This window comes from Harmonia axyridis, chromosome 4 (genome assembly GCF_914767665.1).
Source record: "Harmonia axyridis chromosome 4, icHarAxyr1.1, whole genome shotgun sequence".
Taxonomy (NCBI): Eukaryota; Metazoa; Arthropoda; class Insecta; order Coleoptera; family Coccinellidae; genus Harmonia; species Harmonia axyridis.
This window is the reverse complement of record NC_059504.1, coordinates 9,735,747-9,755,875: the sequence shown is the minus strand read 5'-3', so window position 1 is coordinate 9,755,875 and position 20,129 is coordinate 9,735,747. Positions and strand designations below refer to the sequence as shown.

General features: G+C 33.1%; 3 protein-coding genes across 3 annotated transcripts; all 3 read right to left on the bottom strand.

Annotated features, from left to right (window-relative positions):
* Positions 1–483: 483 nt before the first annotated feature.
* LOC123677804 (cuticle protein 8-like) lies at positions 484–1,244 on the bottom strand (the record flags this gene model as incomplete). The annotated part of the gene is made up of 2 exons (XM_045614513.1): positions 484–813; positions 870–1,244. Coding segments are annotated over 2 exons (630 nt in total), but the record flags the coding sequence as incomplete, so codon positions are not given.
* Positions 1,245–3,546: 2,302 nt separating this feature from the next.
* On the bottom strand, positions 3,547–4,504 carry LOC123678938 (cuticle protein 8-like). The gene is made up of 3 exons (XM_045616215.1): positions 4,411–4,504; positions 3,935–4,282; positions 3,547–3,878 (listed from the first exon to the last, which is right to left on the bottom strand). Exons 1-3 carry the CDS (start codon positions 4,420–4,422, stop codon positions 3,624–3,626), a joined length of 615 nt encoding a protein of 204 aa, XP_045472171.1. The 5' UTR covers positions 4,423–4,504; the 3' UTR covers positions 3,547–3,623.
* A 2,301-nt stretch (positions 4,505–6,805) lies between these two features.
* Positions 6,806–19,589, bottom strand: LOC123677803. The gene is made up of 8 exons (XM_045614512.1): positions 19,512–19,589; positions 19,036–19,428; positions 18,663–18,911; positions 14,790–15,179; positions 14,485–14,733; positions 12,290–12,337; positions 11,756–12,139; positions 6,806–7,135 (listed from the first exon to the last, which is right to left on the bottom strand). The coding sequence occupies exons 1-8, from the start codon at positions 19,521–19,523 to the stop codon at positions 6,881–6,883; spliced, it is 1,980 nt and encodes a 659-aa protein (XP_045470468.1). The 5' UTR covers positions 19,524–19,589; the 3' UTR covers positions 6,806–6,880.
* Between the last annotated feature and the right edge of the window lie 540 nt (positions 19,590–20,129).

The following is a 20,129-nucleotide window of genomic DNA, read 5'->3' as shown; positions in this document are numbered from 1 at the left end:
CGAAAAGTGACGAAGATAGGTCAGAAGCTCTTGCGGTTTTGTTGATTTATACTTACAATTTTCAAAAAGCAGACTCCCATTTCAAATGTCAAGTGTTTGCATAAAACCGTAGATGTTTTGATAAGGCTAGTTTAAAACTTGATACGATAGTTGAAATTAGAAGAAGCCCATAAGATAGACGACATCGAAATGAATTGATACCCTGAGGAATTTGTTGATAGAATTGATGATCTCTGTGTTTAGCACAGGCATAAAATAAATCATCAAATAAATACACTTTAAGGTCTCATTTTTGGGTATTTTGGGGTTTAAATAGTGGTACCTTATAAAATCAAGGATTTTTAGGTTAGGTTAGGTTAGGTACTTTTATGGCTCATGTTTGGGTGTTTTAGGTATCCAATTCAGTATTCAAATATTATTCCATTCCACCGATCGATGGTTACTTTTTGGGAAACAATATCATCAAATGAATACTCAAAGAAGTAGATATAATGTTTTATTATTTACAAAACAGAAGAAACAAACACTAAAAAATAATCAACAATTACACAAGAAAACTTAATGGTGGTACAAAGATGTGAGGACAGCGTGAGTTGGAGCTACATGGCTTACAACAGCATGTCCAGATTTTTGTACATCAGCATTGAATCCATTTTTATCAGCAGTGTATTTGACAGTTCTGATGGTACCATCAGCTTCATGGAGGGAGTAAGAACCCTTGACTACATCACCATCACGAGATTCTTCTTGAGATTTGATGTCACCGGTGTGGTGGTCTTCAACTCCATATTTGTATTGGTAGTAAGCAGGAGCCTAGAAAATTCATAATGTAATAATATTTTGAAAAATTTTGAATGACACTATCTTACATTATGTTCTTCGTCTTGATTCACAACATGGACAACTGGTGCAGAGTGTACTACAGGAGCAACATGGTAAACTGGAGCAGAATGTACTACAGGAGCAGCATGGTAGACTGGAGCAGCATGGTAAACTGGAGCAGAATAAGCAACAGATGGAGCAGCGTGTACAGAAGCTTGTCCAAAAGATACTGTTGAGTATGAACTGGCTGGAGCATGTACTGCAGCCACTGGAGCAACGTGACTAACAAGAGCACCAACACCATGAAGGGTGGTATGCTTTGTTTGAGTTGAGTATGATTGGGCAACTGGTTCGAAAACTGCAGTAGCGTAAGCTACTAAGCAGAGGAAGACAATCTGTAATTGAGAAGGGTAAATAGTAAAATATTTTCACGGACGTGATCAAAATTTTCAGAATAATTCATATTGAACTTCTATGCAATAAGCGTTATGAAATAACTTCATTTATTTTTTTTATATTTTGCGGAACATACTTTGCTGAACATGGTTGTTGTGTTGACAGTTTGGACACGATTAATGTACTGTTATAATCGAAGAATGCCTACCTTTTTATATTATTAAGAATTCTGTACCCCATCAAGTAGACAAGAGTTGAGATCGTCTATTATGTAAAAATCAAGCTTCACTTAAATGACCCACATTTGCAATCGGTACGTTTTCATTCACCAAGAACTTGAATGTCGTCGAAGTTAATTAGGAATGTATTATTCATTGAATTTTTACAGGGGCATAGCTGAAAAAATATTGTACAATTATTGAATAAGAATTGAATGCTTTAAACTTTCAATGCAGAATTTGACCGGGGATTTATTCATTTTGAAATATATCGTTGCTATCCAAATCAGAAATCACTACGAAATCAATCCAAGACCTTATAAATCAATCATTTTGAATTTGTGGCCCCTGATTTTGATGACAATGTAATAAAATATTATATTAAGCTGGTTATCATTTCCTTCAGGTAGGCCATTACTGAAATTCTTATGTAAAATTTGGTAATTTTCATTTTTCAGAATTTCGAAACTGAAATGTTATTCATTCGGAGTAATTTTTAATAATATTTTCCAAAATGAAATTGAAAGAAAATCGAATATAGGTGTTGAGTTGTTTTCTAATTATATAAAATAAATACTTGGAAGGTGACTTTTTGTGACGATTTTTTATTGACAACTTCGTTCTAACTTAATCTTGCGTCATAATGACAATAACACATTACAAAAAATATAACATGTACAGTATGAAACAATAAAGTACAGCATGTCCCAACAATAGGTACCTCATTCTTGAATGTTAAACGGCACGAATGAGAAATTTAGTATATTAGGTGTAAAAATTGAAAGGAGTTCTCAAAATTATAAGAGATGAACGGAAATATATAAAAATAAATGATATGATTCATATCAGATGATCTGCATGAAAATTAATCTTACTTTCATATAAAAATTAATGAAAAGTATTGTTTTCATCTATTGTGAAATAACTGAAATACATGAAGTATGATACAACTTTTCGTTGAAAAATTTGTTTATTCGATTCAACTATTTTCTGATTGTTTCAGTTGTTTGAAAAAATGCAATCCTTTCTTCTTGTGAATGAATTTCCCTAATAATCTTATTTTATTGTTATAGACCACCAGGCTCAAACAAATGAGATTGTCCTTGTCAATTTGAAGAGATTAAGGTATATTATTCTAGGAGTTTCTTATGGTAGTACAATTCACTACCAAAACCTCATTCAGGCAGAATATCTCTTGAGCGATCATTATTCATACGCTCTTGCAGAATACAGGACTGTTAATAGAATGACCAGCGCTCAAGAGCTCTTTACTTTATATCAGTGCTTTTCTCATTTTTTAGTGGTATGAAGTTACCGGAAAAACAAAATGATTTGTATCTCAGAATGGATTTATTTCGGAAGTACTTATTTCATTAATTGGATCTTTCTTTCATTAACAATGTTGTATCATAGTCTTCAGTTTCAGTTACGACTCTGTTTCAATAACATTTATAAAAATATTGTTTCAAAATCAAATTTTTTTAAGTCATTAATGAGTTGATTTAATTCTCGGTCAGAGTGAGATGGTCACATCAAGTTTATTTTGATGCCAAAAAGGTGAACTATTAATGATGAATTAACGATATTATCAACAATTAGCTTCAGGATAAAACAAGGTGTATTTCAAAAAAGTAAATTGACTAATTAAATCAGATAAATTGTATCTCGAAATCATTAAGTTCAGCTTAAACTCTACCTCCAAGGCATTGTTCACGATGAAAAAGATAGGAAGCCAGATTTAATCCTAATTCCTCCTGCAGAACAACTTTTTTCAGTTTCTCTTTCCGTTTATTATGTTGTTCATAAAAAATTATAGAACTGAAATTGAATATGGTGAAAATTGTATAGGTGAATGAAAAATGCCCAAAAAAATGAGGTTAATTCAGTTGAAATCTACCTTTGAAATTTCAGAAATCTGAGTTGTACCTTAATAACATAAATCGACGAAGTAGCCACCCAATGAGTTGTCGAAGTAATAAATTATTGATAAGTACATCATTAGTAAATTTTAGGGCTCCTGTTTGGGAGTTTGAAAGAATCGATTACACAATTTACACATGTCTAATACAGTTAAGAGAAAAAGTATGAAAAATGAAAACACAAACAAATGAAGATAATGTTTTATTATATACAAAACAGAAGAAACAAACACTAAAAACTAATTAACAGTTAATTGAACAAGACAAATTAATGGTGGTACAACGATGTGAGAATAGCGTGAGTTGGAGCTACATGGCTTACAACAGCATGTCCAGATTTCTGTACATCAGCATTGAATCCATTTTTATCAGCAGTGTATTTGACAGTTCTGATGGTACCATCAGCTTCATGAAGGGAGTAAGAACCCTTGACTACATCACCATCACGAGATTCTTCTTGGGATTTGATGTCACCGGTGTGGTGGTCCTCAACTCCATATTTGTATTGGTAGTAAGCAGGAGCCTAAAAGCACTCATAATGTAAAAATATTGAAAAAAAATTGAATGAAACTATCTTACATTATGTTCTTCGTCTTGTTTCACAACATGAACAACTGGAGCGGAGTGTGCTATAGGGGCAACATGGTAAACTGGTGCAGAGTGTACTACAGGAGCAGCATGATAGATTTGAGCGGCATGGTAAATTGGAGCAGAATAAGCAACAGATGGAGCAGCGTGTACAGAAGTTTGTCCAAAAGATACTGTGGAGTATGAACTGGCTGGAGCATGTACTGCAGCTACTGGAGCAACGTGACTAACAAGAGCACCAACACCATGAAGGGTGGTATGCTTTGTTTGGGTTGAGTATGATTGAGCAACAGGTTCGAAAACTGCGGTAGCGTAAGCTACTAAGCAGAGGAAGACAATCTGTAATTGAGAAGATAAATAGTGGTAAAATATTATTACAAAAATAATAAAATGTAATTAAGATAACTTATTCTGGACACGTATTATTGTTTCCTAGAAATTCGCAAGTCTCTGAGAAGGGAACTTACTTTACTGAACATCTTTGTGATCTTTACAGTTTGGACACGATTAATGTACTGTTATAATCGATCAATGTCTACCTTTTTATATTATGAAGAATTGTGTACCCCTTCAAGTAGATCAGAATTGACATCGTCTATTATGTAAAAATCAAGCTTCACTTAAATGACCCACATTTGCAATCGACGTACGTTTTCATTCACCAAGAACTTGTTTTTTAAATTAATCAACTATGTATTATTCGTTCGATCTGTCCAAGGACATAGTTATGGATATAATGATCAATATCCATATTGTCTTCGACTCTGGGTTAATTATTGCAATTATTTCCCGAAAATGTTGAATAAACTCTGACGAATATTTCCAATTCCCATTCGTTTGGGAATGGATCAATTGAAGTAGCCTTTATATGCTTTTATAACTGAATAAAATACAGTGTCTCATGTTTACATTTTTTCAGAGTGTTTCATTGACAAATCATCATACGGTAACCTGAGATGAAGCTACCCTAGATGACTCCAAAAACCTATATATGAAAAATCTCATCAACTTCTTCGCCGAGATTCAGGATGATTTAGTAAATTTATTCGCCAATATTTTCAATTTCTCATAATTTTTGAATGGCACGGTACCTGCATTCGATTGATATTTGAAACGCATGATTTATTCCATTATGTTCATCGATTTATCTTTAAACTGATTCAAAAATTCAAGTCTGTATAAGAAAAATATGCGACTTTTCACAAGCTAAAATTCAATACCCTGTATAGTAGAATTTTGGAATTTGATGGAAAAACTTTGAAGGAGCAGACAATTTTCAATCAGGATCGAAAGATTTTAGTGTCTCGCACGTAATTTCACTTATCGCAAATTTCGCAAAAATTTAGAGTCATAGTAAAATTCCACTAACTTCTCAGAAAAATCGTACATTGAGAACTAGTTGGGAATAGTTCTTGTTACGTGGAATGAGAATTTTTAAATATCGTGATATTTTAAATAAATGTCATTAATGATAGTTACACGTCCATATACACGTACACCAGAAGGATTGTTCATACTCTGAACGTGACTGTATGAGGTAGATTGAAGAAAAATAAACTTCACTATTTTCATCTCCAGAAAATAAAGCTATTGGAGTCAGGTGATGGAAATTCGTAGAATTATTTTTAGTCGGTGGATTTCAAGAATTGAAAGAATGAACGAAATAATTTTATGCGCTGCAAGAAAGCTTGAGATTCAACACCCTATATAGTAGAATTTGGGAATTTCATAAAATATTCCGAAGGAGCGAAAAATTTTCGATAGAGATCCATTCACTTATGGCTATTAAAAAAATTCTCTCCATTAGTGATGCGATACTTGATTAGAAATTTTTTTTCACGAAAATCAAAGATGCTACATTTCTTCCCAAAAAATAGTAGATTATGTTGCATACCATGCGCATACCAATTGAAATAAAATCGAACTTCATTAAAAATATTGGCTTCTTCCTTAGCTGTCGATATCTGGAATGTCCATCCAAAGAAATGACGTGTTCATATTTTTTGAACGAAAAATCAACACTTGTCTTCTTTTAGGTGAAAATGTTACCATAAAATAATAATGTTATTATTTTATTATATTCAAATGACAACCGCTTCGAAAATTATTAACATAAGACTAATTACTGACTAATTTGCTAAGCATAAAACATGTCATTGAATCACAAATTTCTTTCTCATTAATATCATAAAATACTTGTCAAAAAATCCTATAATTTATTCGGATTTTTAAGATGGACTCATATTCTTAAAATAAAAAAAATATATCAAATTGATATGGTAGTTAAAATTAAATGAAGCCTATAAACTAGACAACATTAAAATGATTCAATATCGTGAGGAATATTTGAATATAATTTTTGACATCTACCTTTAGTATGTGCATAAATTATCTTATAAAATCAAGGATCCTTAGGTAGGCACTTTTATGGCTCATGTTTAGGTGTTTAGGGTATTCAATTTAGTATTCAAATATTCTTACATTCCAACGATCGATGGTTATTTTGGGAAACAATATCATCAAATGAATACTCAATTAATATTTTTAAGCATTTATTCGTATCTGTTCAAATCTGTTCACAAAATAGGAACAATATACTGAATTAATATGGTACTTCGAATTATATGAGGCCCATAAGCTAGGCAACATCGAAATGAATCAATACCTGAGAAATATTACATAGAATTGTTGACCTCTGCGTTTGGTATGTGCATAAAGTAAGTATATTATTTGATTGAGCATTTTGAACCCCCTTGAGCTCGTGTTTGGGTGTTCTGGGAATCGAGTATTCAAATATTGTCACATTGAAACTAGGACGATAATTTTCTGTGAAACAATATAATCGAAAGAGTACACAAAAAATAGATATAATTTTTTATTATATACAAAATAGAAGAAACAAACACTAAATAATAATCAACAATAACACAAGAAAACTTAATGGTGGAACAAAGATGTCAGAATAGAGTGAGTTGGAGCAACATGGCTTACAACAGCATGTCCAGATTTCTGTACATCAGCATTGAATCCATTTTTATCAGCAGTGTATTTGACAGTTCTGATGGTACCATCAGCTTCATGAAGGGAGTAAGAACCCTTGACTACATCACCATCACGAGATTCTTCTTGGGATTTGATGTCACCGGTGTGGTGGTCTTCAACTCCATATTTGTATTGGTAGTGAGCAGGAGCCTAGAAACATTCATAAGGTGAAAATTTTGAAAAAAAAATTAAATGAAACTGTCTTACATTATGTTCTTCGTCTTGTTGCACAACATGGACGACTGGAGCGGAGTGTACTACAGGAGCAACATGGTAAACTGGAGCGGAGTGTACTACAGGAGCAGCATGGAAGACTGGAGCAGAGTGTACTACAGGAGCAGCATGGTATACTGGAGCAGCATGGTAAATTGGAGCAGAATAAGCAACAGATGGAGCAGCGTGTACAGAAGCTTGTCCAAAAGATACTGTTGAGTATGAACTAGCTGGAGCATGTACTGCAGCCACTGGAGCAACGTGACTAACAAGAGCACCAGCAGTATGAAGGGTGGTATGCTTTGTTTGGGTTGAGTATGATTGGGCAACTGGTTCGAAAACTGCAGTAGCATAAGCTACTAAGCAGAGGAAGAAAATCTGAAATTAAAAAGGGTCAATAGTAAAAAATCATTCCGGAAATGATAAAATATGTTCAGGATAAATCGTCAATGGCATTAATTGTTTTTAAAAAAATCACAGTTGTTTGAGATGTGGAACTTACTTTGCTGAACATCTTTGTGATCTTGACGGTTTGGACACGATTAATGTACTGTTTTAATCGAGCAATGTCTACCTTTTTATATTATTAAGAATTGTGTACCCCTTCAAGTAGACCAGAGTGGAGATCGCCTATTATGTAAAAATCAAGCTTCACTTAAAATGACCCACATTTGCAATCGACGTATGTTTTCATTCATCAAGAACTTGAATGTTATTTAAGTTGATTAGTGCGTTCAATCTGTTCAAGGACATTATATGTTCAGTATCTATGCATATTGTGTCCGATAGTCCGTAATTCTTCTCTGAAACTATTGAATGAATCAATTCCAAATTCATTTTTATAGTAGGATCAATTGAGTTAATTCTGATCATCATCGCAATTTCTTCCATAATAGAGTAAAATCCAGTATCAAAAGTGCCAATCTATAATCTATTGTATTATGTCGATTTATTGTTGAGAATATGTCCAAATTTCGACTAATAAAATAAGTACATATTTCCAAAACTCAGCACTTATTTTTTATACTTTAACCGGCTCAAGTAGGTTAAATTAACTTGGCAAGTTATAAAGAATACAGAGCAGAAAAGGACTGCCATATATTTTGCTGAATATCCTGCAGAAATTGCAATTATTGTGTTTCTAGTTTTTTCGCTCCTGCAAAAACTCAATTGCATTGTTTTGGATTAGGTAGTACAGAATTTGACCAATAATCAATCTTGATGGGTAGAATTCCATCCTTTTTGTGTATTCGAAGATACATTGTTACAATAGAAATCAACATTCAATATTAGAGAATTTATGTTTTTTGTACTAATACATTGAATGAAGAACTGCCTTTTTGTGAATCTTTGAAATGATAAAGGATTATCTGATTTTCAGTTCATTTTGTATGTTTTTGAAGGTGTCGTTTTTCATGGTATTGGCACTATCTCACGGGCATGCAAAAGTTATTAAAGAAAACAATGCCCGTAAAGTCCTTTGCCTAAAGCTGGTACTTCATGTTTTTTATCAATATGCTGCCTATGTTATTCTATGTCTATGAATGCACATTACACTTTGATATGAGCAACAGTCTGATATTGCTATTTGTGGTTTTGCTCCAGGGCCGTCGCTAGCCAAATTGCCGCCCTAGGCAAATACCCAATTTGCCGCCCTAACAGTCAACTCTGCAGAATGCAAAAAAAATGATTTTGGGTTATCGGGGTCTTCTACCGAAATATGAAAAAGTTGAAGGCGACAGTTTGTAAAATTTTAATTATAATAACATAGAAAAAATATAAACAAAACCAACAAGTTGCTAACATTATTTTAAAATATAATTGATTTATAGAATTTGAAATAACATTCCAATTTCCACTCAGCATTAAAAAAATCAAGTTATTAATCCAACAAAAAACACGGTGAAAGTAAAATAAAATTATTCAATACAATTTTTTAGGAATCTAGTAGATTCCTCGGAAAAAGTAGAAAATACCTTTCTCCAATATCTGCCGCCCCTCTAGAACAAGCTCTGCGGTCTCAGGTTCTTCTGCTGAGTTCCGACTTTATAAAACGCTTGAACATTTTGTTTTTTATCTTTAAGATGATAGTGTGTAACAATCGGATGATACGGATGAACCATTATTTCAAATTCGAATGCGCTCACCCCTAATCCCAAAACTAATTAATGTGTGAAATTCTTTGAAATTAAAAAAAAGTATTCAACACTTTCTTCTTGGAATTCGGATTTCTGAAAAAAATTGAAAATGCCGCCCTCCAATATTTGCCGCCCCGGCAAAATGCCAATTAGCCAGCCTCCAGAGCGGGCCCTGATTCAGTATTTAATTAAGAAAAAGTTCTTCAAGGGGCAATTGAAAGTTCCGGGCGAGGGAAGTATGAGAACGTTTTAGAAAAATATTATCTTGAAATTTTTGTTTTCTCTTTCGGCACCTTACATTTTGAACATGTGAATTTTTGTTCATAAAGTAGAATATCGTAACTGAATCTAAGGGCCCCAATTTTTCTCCAGGGGGCGCCTGGACAGTTTTGGGGCGCACTACTACCACCCCGGAAACGTACCTGAAAGAAACACGGATCATATTTCTTTGGGAACATTATACCTATTTTGAAATAAATGAATATGATTTTTTCTATTAAGTCTATCTCATCATCCGACGCTTCGAACGTAGGTACTTCCCAGTGCCGAAAAATGATAATAATAAGGAAATGATGAAAATAAAAACTTATAGAACTTACCTTCAGTAATCTACTTTGAAATCCTTAAATCCAAAGGCAAATCGAAAAATTCAGAATATAACACTCACTTTGCACATACAGTACGATCAAAAAAATATTGTTATATAATGGAACGTGGTATAAAATAAAATAAACTTCTCAGATATGTATTTCTTAGGAAGGAAATGATGAAATGGAAACGTTTCTCGTATATTTTGCATTCATCTGGGAATAGGCATTCTGGTTGAAGAATTCTAGAGAAAAATATTCTCCACCGACTACCCTAATAAAGCAATAAAATTGAGCAGTGTACAAAGAGAAGGCCGACACGCCTGTTTTTTAGCAGCAATATCTCGTAAACAGTAAACAGCTGTGAGAGGGTTTACACGACATCTGGATATTTATGAGTTGTTGTGTATAATGCGGCACCTTTGATAGTTTAAAATGTTGATTAAATTGTCTGTATATTTCGTGTTGTTTCTAACCGATTTAAATCTCATTTCTTACTTTGAATTTCTACACATATGATTTTTGTTGATCAAGATTGAAATGCCGCCCCAGAATTTTGCCGCCCTAGGCGGTCGCCTCCCCTGCCTACCCCCTAGCGACGGCCCTGTTTTGCTCACATGAAAATATACAATAGAACCTCTTCTTCTTGATTGATTCAGACGTTCGGAAAAAAATTACAATTAATTTTTATTAGTATGCAATATTTAAAGTATAAGACGTTTGAATGAGTAGGCATAAATAAATATACAACTAATGAAATGAAAAAATCTTCTGTAAATTTATAGTGTTGTTAATCCATCATTTAAGAAAATGTGTGCAAATATTCAAATAAACAGGAAAACCAATTCAGATAGTTTTGGCTATTCAGAAAAAATAATTTGTCCCTCTGAAATTAATGGTGTACATCATTCAGAATTTTTTTTCAGAGTTAGCAAATAAAATACATTGTTTCCCAACAAGCCTATTATGTGCTGTTACATATACCAATGTTTGAAATAATTCGAATTTCGATTGAAAAATATTCTGCTTACTGAGCTATCGATGATTGGAATCTCAAAAGAACTGTCGTGCAATAAAAAAATTAATAGATACTGTGTTTTTTAGATCAATAATAATGTAATTATTTTATTTCATTCAAATAATAATGGCTGGAATTCACAAAATAGGAACAATATACTGAATTAATATGGTATATTGAATTAAATGAGGCCCATAAGCTAAGCAAAAGCAACATTGAAATGAATCAATACCTGAGAAATATTACATAGAATTGTTGACCTCTGCGTTTGGTATGTGCATAAAGTAAGTATATTATTTGATTGAGCATTTTGAACCACCTTGAGCTCGTGTTTGGGTGTTCTGGGAATTGAGTATTCAAATATTGTCACACTGAAACTAGGACGATAATTTTCTGTAAATCAATATAACCAAAAGAATACACACAAAAATAGAGATAATTTTTTATTATATACAAAACAGAAGAAACAAACACTAAATAACAATCAACAATTACACAAGAAAACTTAATGGTGGAACAAAGATGTCAGAATAGAGTGGGTTGGTGCTACATGGCTCACAACAGCATGTCCAGATTTCTGTACATCAGCATTGAATCCATTTTTATCAGCAGTGTATTTGACAGTTCTGATGGTACCATCAGCTTCGTGGAGGGAGTAGGAACCCTTGACTACATCACCATCACGAGATTCTTCTTGGGATTTGATGTCACCGGTGTGGTGGTCTTCAACTCCATATTTGTATTGGTAGTAAGCAGGAGCCTAAAAGCACTCATAATGTAAAAATATTAAAAAAATTGAATGACACTATCTTACATTATGTTCTTCGTCTTGTTTCACAACATGGACAACTGGTGCAGAGTGTACTACAGGAGCAACATGGTAAACTGGTGCAGAGTGTACTACAGGAGCAGCATGGTAAACTGGTGCAGAGTGTACTACAGGAGCAGCATGATAGACTGGAGCGGCATGGTAAATTGGAGCAGAATAAGCAACAGATGGAGCAGCATGTACAGAAGCTTGTCCAAAAGATACTGTTGAGTAAGAACTGGCTGGAGCATGTACTGCAGCTACTGGAGCAACGTGACTAACAAGAGCACCAGCAGTATGAAGGGTGGTATGCTTTGTTTGGGATGAGTATGATTGAGCAACTGGTTCGAAAACTGCGGTAGCGTAAGCTACTAAGCAGAGGAAGACAATCTGTAATTGAGAAGATAAATTGTGTCAAAATATTATTCCGAAAATGATAAAATGTAATTGAGATAACTCATTCTGGACATGTATTATTGTTTACTATTGTTACGTCATTGTTTTTGAAAAATTCGCAAGTCTCTGAGATAGGGTGCTTACTTTACTGAACATCTTTGTAGTCTTGACGGTTTGAACACGATTAATGTACTGTTATGATCGAGGAATGTACCTTTTTATATTATTAAGAATTGTGTACCCCTTCAAGTAGATCAGAATTGACATCGTCTATTATGTAAAAATCAAGCTTCACTTAAATGACCCACATTTGCAATCGACGTACGTTTTCATTCACCAAAAACTTGATTGTAGTTAATTAAATATGTATTATTCATTCGATCTGTCCAAGGACATGCTTATGGATATTCCGTTCGATAACCCGATAATTATTGTAATTCTTTCACGAAATTATTCATCGATCCATCCTAATTCAATTTACAAAATACTTCAGCAACGCCTCGTATTTTAGTGAAAAAAACTCTTATTTCTAACTCATGTCGTCAACACTAATATGATTTTCAGCTGCTAAATTTTGACAAATGTTATGAAATAGAAAAAGCACTGACGTGAATTCAGGAGCTTTTCAGGGCTTGTTCATTCATGTCTCAATTGCACCCTTCATCACTGACTTTTCAATGGTTTTGGTTCCGCATCGACAACAAATTGTGATTGAAACGGTTGTGCAGAATCTCAACCCGATCGGAAATTTAACGAAGGTAATGTATATTATTGAGTATTTTTTTCTCTCATATTTTGATTGAATTTTCTATGGTTCTAATATGAGAACGGTCGCTTACTAAAATTAAGTTACTTCCCTCTTTGTTGAATGAGCAAGATGTTTTTATTCGATCTTGTGAAGTAGCATAAAATATAATTCGATAGAATTTTTCTACGAAATATTTTCGTGGTTGCTTTTTGACAATGTACAACTAACTCATAGAAGTAATAGATATAATTACTTATTTAATTATATGAGTTTGTTCATTACAACTGATTTCTCACCTCAAACGTTTTTGTGTCTTGGTTTTTCTGCTTGTGATGTATCCTAATTGAGCTGTTTGGAATTAGTTAAGGATTTGAGCAAGAGATGAAATTATATCATGGCCCTGTTTATTCAGGGTTATCTTTTGTTGCTATGAAAACAACATTTAATATCAGAAACTTCATATTATAATTATTAAATAAATTCTTCAATTTGAATCTCAAAAGTTATAAAGGATTATTTATCTTAATGTCAGTTCTTTTGGTGTGTTCTTGAAGGAGCCGTTTTTCATGGAAGGTATTGGCGCCATCCTATAGGCTTGACTATAGGGTCACCATAAAGAAACTTAAAAAAAATTTTGACTATATTTCATTCGAATTTGAATATTCTTTCAGATGGTGTAAAAATTTTTTTTATAAATTTATATTGGTCATTCAAGATATGGTAAATAAAAGTCGATTGAGCAGAAACAAATATACAAAAAATGTTTTCCATTTTTACCCGTCATCAAGGAATAGGTGAACAAATATTCAAATAAATGAGGAGACAATTGAGGAAGCTGGCCTATTCAACACAAAGGTTTCTCTCTTCAGAATTGATGAGGAACATTCGACATTTTTTACAACAAATAACTGATTATTTGCTGCTACGCAATAATCCTCGAAATAAAGTTGCTTTTTACTTAGCAGTCGTTAACTGAAATTTCGAAGGAACATGTCGTCTTAATAATTTTTTGAACCACAAAAATGAAATTGCTTCATTCGATTCAAACAATAGTTACTCATAAAATTGATTGGTAGGACCAATTATTTACGAATTAATCATTACTAATGCCCCTTAGGTACAAATCTTTTTCTCATTAACACAATTAAACACATGCCAAAAAACCTATAATTAATTGGTCTCTGATTGAAAGACTAATATTCGCAAAAGAGAAGAATAAACAATCAAGTTAATGTGGTAGTTAGACATAAATGAATTAAGCCTCTAAGCTAGACAACATTAAAATGAATAAATACCCTGAGGATAATCAGGAAACCTCTGTTTCGATTATATTCATAACGTAACCTCTCGAATTTATTTTCGTTGAATTGCACTCATTTTCAGTGGAAAAATTTATTACGTAAAAGTCAGTATGGTTTGCAATCCTGTAGATAAGAGGATAGACAATGTTATAGGTACAGTGGATGGGCATTTTGGGATGAATTATTCAAATAAAAAATAAGAAAATAATACAAATATAATCAATATTTTATTGAATTAAAAACGAAAACTAATCAACAAATAACAATTTCATATTCTAAAGATCTCAATGGTGGTAGAAAGGTGTAAGAAGAGTATGAGTTGGAGCTACATGGCTGACAACAGCATGTCCAGATTTCTGTACATCAGCATTGAATCCATTTTTATCAGCAGTGTACTTGACAGTTCTGATGGTACCATCAGCTTCATGGAGAGAGTAAGAACCCTTGACTACATCACCATCACGAGATTCTTCTTGGGATTTGATGTCACCGGTGTGGTGGTCTTCAACTCCATATTTGTATTGGTAGTGAGCAGGAGCCTACAAATACTTATAATGTAAAAATATTTCAAAAAAATTAAATGACACTATCTTACATTATGTTCTTCGTCTTGTTTCACAATATGGACAACTGGTGCAGAGTGTACTACAGGAGCAACATGGTAAACTGGAGCGGAGTGTACTACAGGAGCAGCATGGTAGACTGGAGCGGAGTGTACTACGGGAGCAGAATGGTAGATTTGAGCGGCATGGTAAACTGGCGCAGAATAAGCAACAGATGGAGCAGCGTGTACAGAAGATTGTCCAAAAGATACCGTTGAGTATGAACTAGCTGGAGCATGTACTGCTGCTACTGGAGCAACATGACTAACAAGAGCACCAGCAGTATGAAGGGTGGTATGCTTTGTTTGGGTTGAGTATGATTGGGCTACTGGTTCATAAACTGAAACTGCTGAAGCGTATGCTACCAGGCAGAGTACGGCAATCTGAAAAATGATAGAGAAATTCGTTAAGAAGAATTGATTCAATAAATTTGTATACATACTTTGCTGATCATTTTTGTATGTTTCTCTTGATTGATAGACAATGAAGTGATTACTTCGACCAATGTGTACCTTTTTATATCAATGATAATTTATTATCCCCTTCGGTACGTTCATTCAAAGCTGAGCAAGAATATTATGTAAAAATCAAGCTTCACTTATGAAATGACCTACATTAGCTATAAAATTTCATTCATCAATAACTTGACGGAGTAACTGCCTACTTAGGTGAGTGTCATACATTCTTTTCGATGGCATCGTCAACCAGAAATTCTTCGTTGTTTCGGATGGATTTTGGATTTTCACGTTTTAATTTTTTTCCATAATATCTCTTCATTTTCTGATTATGTTAATATTAATAGTCATATATTATATATTGATAATTTTTTATATCAACTGCGAGGCATATATACACACCGGTAAAACAAGGGAAACGAACACAATCTGAACAAAGTTTGTAGTGAATTTTCTCTCGAACATTTCGGCAAATTTCAGTATTTATTTTTTTTTATTGAAGTTTGATTTCTCGGCATGTTGGAGAAAAAATTAACCAGAAACTTCGTTGAGATTTTGCCCTTCCCATAATGTTGCCAGTGTGTACCAACTACCCATACATCATCAACGAGATAAAATTGCTTTCGGAAAAACATACCGAAATATATTGAATTTTAATATTTTAATTGTATTATTAATTTTTATATTTCCAAAGTGATCTTCATGAGGAGAATACTTTTGACCAAAAGGCTTTTCAATCAAGTTTTAATTCAAATTCTAATGCATTTCACTCATTGGGTTATTAATTCCTTCACTCACCTTATATTGTGAAATGAAATACACAATATTTCGAAGAAATTATACTGATATTAAGATCATCTTATTCTGATGATTTGAACTACATATTGCTTATTTTCTGTCCATGGAAATGTGTTAGTAATGATGGTAGTAAAAGCATTGTGATCACTTCGGGAAGGAAAGAATTTGCAAGAACTTGCAAATGCACTCAAGACCATCCTGAACAACAAGCTCAACAAAATAAACCAATTATCTGAATTGCTTTTAAATTTGAAAGCAATTTATTTTTCAATACATGACTTCTGGATTATGTTTGATTGTCCTCACAAATTCTTCAGTGAGACAAATTATTTTATTCCCTTGTTTTCAGAATCAATGGAAGTGGATATTGATAATAATAATATGAAGATTAAATTATGTAACCGTATTTTAATATTCACATTGTAATTCTCAAATTATCAATACTCAATCAACAGGTCAATAGAAACATCTGAAATAATTCAATGGTGAAAATTCTACCAGGAACGAATATTAGTTTAGAAAAAATATAAGTACAGATGTTTGAGTTCGATGAAAATACATCATACCAAATTTGGTGCTATGGTTTTTTGTGTCCCTTGGTGAGTTTTAAGGATACTTTCCATTCAATTGAATGGATTGTTACATAAAAATTAAGCTTTTAGGAAACTGACCTACATTCTGAATTGGACCCACATATTTCTCCTTATTACGTTCCAATTCACTATCACTGGCATTATTTAATGCAACCAGTATGTAGGAATACATTTTCAATGTCATTCGTCAAGTGCTTTCAGCTTCAGTGTTGAAATCCATGAATAAGCATTTATCGTTGAAATCATATCCAGATGGAACTTCCTTAAATGGGATCTTTTTTGAATATGGTAAGGTAGAGTTTTCATCATTATAATTATTTGGATCAAAACAATTAAACTAATAAGCTATTAACATTATATTTCATTCCTTTCATATATCCTTTTCCTAAATAATATTTTTGTGACACGGAAATAACGAATAAGTTTTGAAGAAAACTTTTTTCTGGGGTTTCAATGAAATATAATGAGAATGTTTATTGATATGACACTTCTTATTTCTTGGAACTGAACACAATGATTGATTCTGGTACAATACTTGATTACATCAGATAAACCTTATAGAATTATATTTGTATGTATATTATACAGGGTGTCCCGGGAAGAATGCGATAAACGAATACCATGAATTAAAGTCATCATGGAGGACCCGTATCAAGATGTTTCAATCGAGGATCCAATATTCACGGAAATCGAAAAAGTCTAAAATATTTTTAGTCCGGATCTGATTTACTCGATTTTAGAAATATTGAAGGAAGGCGATAGTAAAGGGCGACCAAACTTGAAAATTTAAAATTATTCGGTGGATTTGTTGCAGAGTAATTGAATTAAAAAAATTTCACTGATAAGGTAATGTTTTTTCATTATTATTATAATGTTCACGTACAGGGTGATCCAATATTCACGAAAATAGGAAAAGTCTGAAATTTTCCTAGTCTGGATCTGATTTACTCGAATTCAGAAATATTGAATGAAGACGATAGTAAAGGGTGACAAAACTTCAGAATTTGGAATTATTCGGTCGATTAAAGATTAAAGAGTTATTCAACAGTGAAATTTCACTCATAAGAAGAACATCACCCTGTATATCCCAAACGAAGGCACTCAGGCGATTGAAACATCTTGATACGGGTCCTCCACGATGATCTTAATTCATGGAATTCGTTTGTCGCATTCTTTCTGGGACACCCTGTATGAAAAAAATAATTTAATCACTCTCATCACAACGGAAAACGTATGGGTTGTTGACTTTATTTTCGTCAGATAGGTTTTTTTCTTGATATTTTCATGTAAATTTCAAACTATATGCATACTCATGCACTAATTATAATTAGTGCATAAGTATGCATGTAGTTGTAACTTTTAGTTCCTTCTATTCATATATGAATAGAAGGAACTTAAAGTGACATATCTTTCAGAAGATGAAAATATCTTTGTCGAAACGGAGTTGAATAGAAATTATGTGAACAAGTGATTGCTAACTTCCTATATTGAGTATAGTACCGCGTCTAGTAAGAAATTAAAATATTGATTACCTCTTGTACAAAAAGAACTATATAGTAATAGAAATATTTTTAATTGTCTGCTGAAGTGTTCTTGATTCCATTTGAGTTCACTTTAGAATTGCAAAGTTTTTTGTGATGGTAATGTATAATTTCTTTCTTGAACATCTCTGGAATTTTCTCTTTATTTTAAGTTTTTTCATCATATGTTCAGGAATATATAGGACCCATAATTCGAATATTATTTTACATAATTAATAAATAATCTTCAATTATTGATGGAATACTGGAATACTGCAATATCAAAACCTCAACCAGATATGAAACAGAAACACGAAAATTATGATTTGGATTTATTCATAAATTCATATAAATAAAACAATGGCAAGTGGAGAAATGGTAACAATAAAATGAAGGTAAAATTTCGTAACAATTCGATACAAAAAAAAAATTAAACAGCATAACAAGAACTATATAACAATGACTATTAAACAAAACTAAACAACTATAAAAGTTTAATGGTGGTACACAGGTGTAAGAAGAGCATGAGCTTGAGCTACATGGCTAACAACAGCATGTCCAGATTTCTGTACATCAGCATTGAATCCATTCTTATCAGCTGAGTATTTAACAGTTCTGATGGTACCATCAGCTTCATGGAGGGAGTAGGAACCCTTGACTACATCACCATCACGAGATTCTTCTTGGGATTTGATGTCACCAGTGCTGTGGTCTTCAACTCCATATTTGTATTGGTAGTAAGCAGGAGCCTACAAATATAGTCATTGTAAAAAGTAGGAAAGTAAGGAATTTACAAGGAGAGTTAAGTTCATAATGAGTTGCAATTAATAAATATAATGATCAGCAAACAGTCTGCCGAAATGTAACACTTACATCAATCTCTTCTTGGACGTGTTTGTACACAGGTACGGCATGGATTGATGTTTGTACAATAGGAGCGTGGACAACAGGTGCAGCGTGTACTACAGGAACAGAGTGTACTACAGGAGCAGCATGAACAACTGGGACAGATTGGTATACTGGGGCGGCGTGGTAGACTGGAGCAGAGTATGAGATGGCTGGAGCAGCTTGTACAGAGGAGTGTCCGAAAGTTACTGATGAGTAGGAACTAGCAGGAGCATGTACAGCAGCTACTGGAGCTACATGACTGATTAGAGCTGCTCCATTGGTAACTGTAGTGTGTTTGGTTTGAGAGGAGTAGGATTGAGCAACAGGCTCAAAAATTGGGACTGCTGTAGCGCAAGCTACCAAACAGAGGATGGAGAACTGAAAAAAATAATAGTTTAGAATTATGAACATTTAAAATTCGATTGAAAATTTATGTTATCGAATATTCGATTGATACTTACTTTGCTGATCATTGTTGTTGTGTTTTTAGTGGACCACGCACTTGGAATGATTGATTGAAGTGGTTTAACCCTTTTATATCGATGAAACATCCAACGCTGATTTGAATTTCTCTCGATCTTGTTTTGGAAGGTATTATGTAAAAAGAATGCATCATGAAAATTGACCCCAATAAATAATTGAGACGGTGTAAGTATTCATTAGGTGTGAGTTAAAAGCCTACTATTACCTTCATGTCATGTCGAAATGAGATTGGAAATTCCAGGTGTTTGAAATTTTGAGATTCATTATCAAGGTCAGTAGTTGACATGGGCATGTGCTTTAGATTTCATACAAATTGAATGTTTCTTTGGGACAATGAGAATAATTAACGTTGAATCATAGTGGAAATTAATATATTATTCGGTGTCGCTAAAAAATTATTATCCCATGATGAAATAGGTATCAAATACTTTTCATCGATTCTTTCGGTTTCCTGTCTAACGTATCATTCGAGTCTCCTTTGTGTTAATCCCATTTTTTCTAAGATTCATACTTGCTTTTACAGAATGATTGATTTTAGTAACAATATTAGAAATGACAATATTATAAATTTCCTATAATATGAGTAAAATTCTCTA

Excerpts from the sequence above, each read along its gene's own strand:
- LOC123678938 (XM_045616215.1), bottom strand. Across the intron at positions 3,879-3,934 it reads AACAAGACGAAGAACATAAT|GCTCCTGCTTACTACCAATA; the intron begins GTAAGATAGTTT and ends GAGTGCTTTTAG.
- LOC123677803 (XM_045614512.1), bottom strand. Across the intron at positions 18,912-19,035 it reads ACGTCCAAGAAGAGATTGAT|GCTCCTGCTTACTACCAATA; the intron begins GTAAGTGTTACA and ends CTATATTTGTAG. Across the intron at positions 12,338-14,484 it reads TTCTTACACCTTTCTACCAC|TACATTAATCGTGTTCAAAC; the intron begins CATTGAGATCTT and ends CGATCATAACAG.